The sequence below is a fragment of the Durio zibethinus genome, chromosome 3, assembly GCF_047325235.1.
Source record: "Durio zibethinus cultivar Kanyao isolate XHJ-2024 chromosome 3, ASM4732523v1, whole genome shotgun sequence".
In the NCBI taxonomy this organism is placed as follows: Eukaryota; Viridiplantae; Streptophyta; class Magnoliopsida; order Malvales; family Malvaceae; genus Durio; species Durio zibethinus.
Window position 1 is genome coordinate 11,671,985 of NC_143164.1, and position 3,968 is coordinate 11,675,952.

At 32.3% G+C, this 3,968-nt stretch overlaps 1 protein-coding gene across 1 annotated transcript; it reads left to right on the forward strand.

Annotated features, from left to right (window-relative positions):
* The first annotated feature begins 738 nt into the window (after positions 1-738).
* On the forward strand, positions 739-3,502 carry LOC111302069 (Ribosomal protein L13 family protein). Its single transcript, XM_089758439.1, has 5 exons — positions 739-971; positions 1,652-1,719; positions 2,035-2,201; positions 2,582-2,693; positions 2,946-3,502. Exons 1-5 carry the CDS (start codon positions 923-925, stop codon positions 3,162-3,164), a joined length of 615 nt encoding a protein of 204 aa, XP_089614565.1. The 5' UTR covers positions 739-922; the 3' UTR covers positions 3,165-3,502.
* Positions 3,503-3,968: the final 466 nt, after the last annotated feature.

Below are 3,968 nucleotides of genomic sequence, written 5' to 3' on the forward strand. Positions count from 1 at the left end.
CTTGACAATTAGTTCAAATCATTCAATTATACAAAGAAGATAAATTTCCATAAAATTAATATTCAATTTGTAATTTTCTTCCTCTAATTTCTTAAGCTAGGATCTTTTTTATGAAAAAAAGAAATTCTATTACAGTAGCACGTCGATTGATGGTGCAGCTTGTAATTAATGTATGACAAGTTTCAAATTAACTAACAACGAAAGAATATTATTCTTTTACTTACTGATGAACATATTATACATAACAAAGGATTGAAAAAAAAGTAATAAGAAAGAATTATTATATTTTTAGTTACTGATGAATATATTATACATTATAAAGTAATGAACAAAAATTTAATAAAAGAGATTGCAATCCATGGAAATATAGCATTATATATATTTTTTATTTTTAGATTATAATCTTTTTTATAGAAAAAAAAAGGCACAAATAGCCGTTTGCTATTTTATTTTGAATATTGAGTCAGTTAGATTATTTTTTCCATAGAAGAGAAGGGCTAATCGTTTCAAAAAAAAAAAAAAAAAGGATTAATCATTGGAATAAGAGTTTGTGATTAAAAAACAAAAAAAATAAAAAATAAAACATTTCAAGCCTCAAAAATAAAAATTTCAGATCTTTTATTATTATTATTTTTTGGATTTCGTCATATACAAATTTTGTGACATTTAGAAATTAGAATTGGGCTCACTGCTATGGAAGTCCAAGTCAAACCCATTAGTCTAATTCCATAGCTGAGGCCTGATTGCATCATCCTCTCTTTTATGTCCAGTCAAACCCTAACCAGGGTTTAAGCGATCTTTCATTTTCCCTCAATTTCTTTTTATTTTTCAATTAAAATTTCCCTCTTGATCCTTTTCAGATAACTCATCTAATTTCCGAAGCAAGGTCTGACGTTTAAGAAAAGTGAACATTTACATAGAAATGGCAGCCCAGGCAGCAGCTACCACTTTCAATGGAAACTTAAAGGCAAGTTTTTTCGTCTTTTTAAAATTACACATTTCACACTTCACATCTTCGTTAATCCTCCATTATAAATCAAATACCATCATTTAGATTATCTTTTCTAGCACAAATCATCGTTTATTGCAAAACACGCTAACCATTTGTAGTATTTACTGACTGAATTATCATTTTTTTTTGGCAATTTGTAATGATAGGCTCGGTTATTTTAAGCTATAGTATCTCAAAGTTCCGACCTTGGTTTGATTGTTTATGTTTAAGTGGTGTGGGTTTTAGATGATGAGTGAAAGAGGAATTTTTGCTGTTGCATTTCCTTTTGAACTGAGAAATGGGGGTTTTGATTAGATGAGTAAATATGCTGCGAAGATAAAACATGGAAGAATGTTTTGGGATTTTTGTGAGTTTGCAGTGGTCCTAGTGAGTTAACTTGTTTGCTCACATAGTTTTGTTGTTTATTTTAACTATCCAAAAAGTTCTAGATGAATGGGTGGTTTGCAATCATGGGCATATTCATGTTTCATGTTTTTGGTTTTTAACATTGACATGATAAAGATGCTACAGAGACCTTACAAATTCTTGTCCTTCTATTTTCTATGTAAGGGTTACTATTGCGCTGCAATATAAATACTGCTAAATACAAACACTTGCAACTTTTTGTTTGTAATTTCTGTTTTTAACTCCTGCAGAAAGCACTTGCTGGTCTGAGGCGAATTAATCTGGAAGGTTTGAGATGGAGAGTCTTTGATGCTAAAGGACAGGTATCTTTATCCTTTTTCTAGATAAAAAATTATTAAGCTAGGAGGTTCTTTATGTATTGCAAAGAGGAGAACTTAATTTACAAAACTTGTTTCCTAGAAACCAGAGACGTGGGGGCTGGGAACCCTGAACCTCTCTTTTTGAGAAGTGATAATGATATAAAGCAAAGGTTATTTTATGGTTTGCTACTGATTGTGGTTTCTCAATGCAATTCTTGTTTACATCTTTTATATTACAGTTGAACCATTTATTTTAACATCTTTTTCCTGCCTGAGGTTGAAAACAACAGAATAACTTGCATAAATTTTGTTTAACAGGTTCTTGGAAGATTAGCATCTCAAATTTCTACTGTGATTCAAGGAAAAGACAAGCCTACTTATGCTCCAAATCGTGATGATGGAGATATGTGCATTGTGATTAATGCCAAGGATGTATGTGTTACAGGGAGAAAACTTACGGACAAGGTTTATTACTGGCATACAGGGCAAGTACTATATTTTCAGCTGTTTCTTTTAATGAATTGAAGTTGGTTGCATATTGGGAAACTGTATTGAAATTAATGACTCAATTGGGTTTTTCCTACCAGTTGGGTGGGTACCTTGAGAGTTTGGTTCTTTATTGAAACTCAAAATGATGTCCTTTTTTTTTGAGTTCAAGATAGATATTATGTGTTGCAGAGTTCAAAACTGGTATCTTTTTTGAGTTCTGTCAATAGAACAAGAATTTTGACTTTCTTAATGTCGTTCTCTAGGATCCCTATTTCTTTATCAGTCCCTATATATATTTGGTTATTGAGATTGAATGCTTCTGATAGTAATGTTCTAATATACTTCCTTCTGTTGACGAATCATACTTCTCCTTCAGCTATATTGGCAACCTCAAGGAAAGAAGTTTGAAGGACCAGATGGCAAAGGATCCGACAGAAGTCATACGCAAAGCAGTCCTACGCATGCTTCCTAGAAACAAACTGCGTGATGTAAGTATTTTAAACCTGATTAAACTATGTCCTGTGTTTTTTCTATGCATCTATCACCTGCCTGGTTTGTTTCTGCTGTTCCAATTCTCCTTGCTCAATAGGAAAAATCCTAGCACCATGTTTTGAATTTTGCTTCTCTGCATGTTAATTCAAGTAGGCCACCTATACTGTTTTTACTTGTTATTTTTTGAATTTTGGTTCAGTCTACTTCAGAATTTGATTTTCGTAGATTATTGCTTCTTATGAATCTAGGATAGAGATCGAAAATTGAGGATATTTGCTGGTAGTGAGCACCCCTTTGGTGATCGTCCCCTTGAACCATATGTAATGCCTCCCCGAACTGTACGAGAAATGAGGCCTCGTGCAAGAAGAGCCTTGATTCGAGCTCAAAAGAAGGCAGAGGAGCAAGAACAAGGTGGCAACCAAGGAAAAGGCAGAAAGAAAGAAGCTAAGACAGAAGTGACAGCATAAAGAGTGATTGGCCTTATGTCCTTCTCTGATAGCCGGTGATTTTCTGTTCTGTATGCAACCACAGCAACTGTGGGTGTAGATCAGCTCTTGTTGGAATAATAGTTTTGCTTACCAGTTGGCGAAAAATCTTTCTAGCTTGAACATACCAATTCTAGTTTTTCTTTTCGAGGTGATGATTTTTCAGCACAGCAAAAGGTGTGGCTATTGTCAGCACTTGTTGGCAACTCCTAATTCTCCAAATTCCAAACTCCAAACTACTGCTTTAAACATGGGCATTAAACTATTTCTTTGTTGTTATACCATGAGTAATGCTCACAGAACCTATCTTTCTGAGACAAGATCACGCTTCACATTTTATTTGACTTGATCTCTACTCCATGTGTGCTGTAGAAACTTCCCATTTTTTTTCTTACTTTTTTGGGTTTAAAAATTCCATGGCCTTGACCTATCAGCTTTTTCCTTGGGGAAGCTTCTAAATGCATTCCGGTTTTGCTCTACACTTTTTTTTTTTCAAAATTTTTGTAAATAAAATTATTTAATTATTTTTCTCACAAGTTTCTTACTATCCATGTAAATTATTTAACTTTCCCGAAGTTTAAAGAAAATTACAAAAAGAATATTTTATTAAAAGTTTTTATTAATTGATGTAATGAAAAAAGTTATTATTGAAAAGAAAATCATAAAAATTAAAATTAATAAAAAGTTGATTTTACTATTTTAACTTTAAAAAAAATAAACTCACACAATGCCCTAATTAAACATTTCACTTTTAGGTTATGCCAAAGAAGAAGAAATTATAAAGTT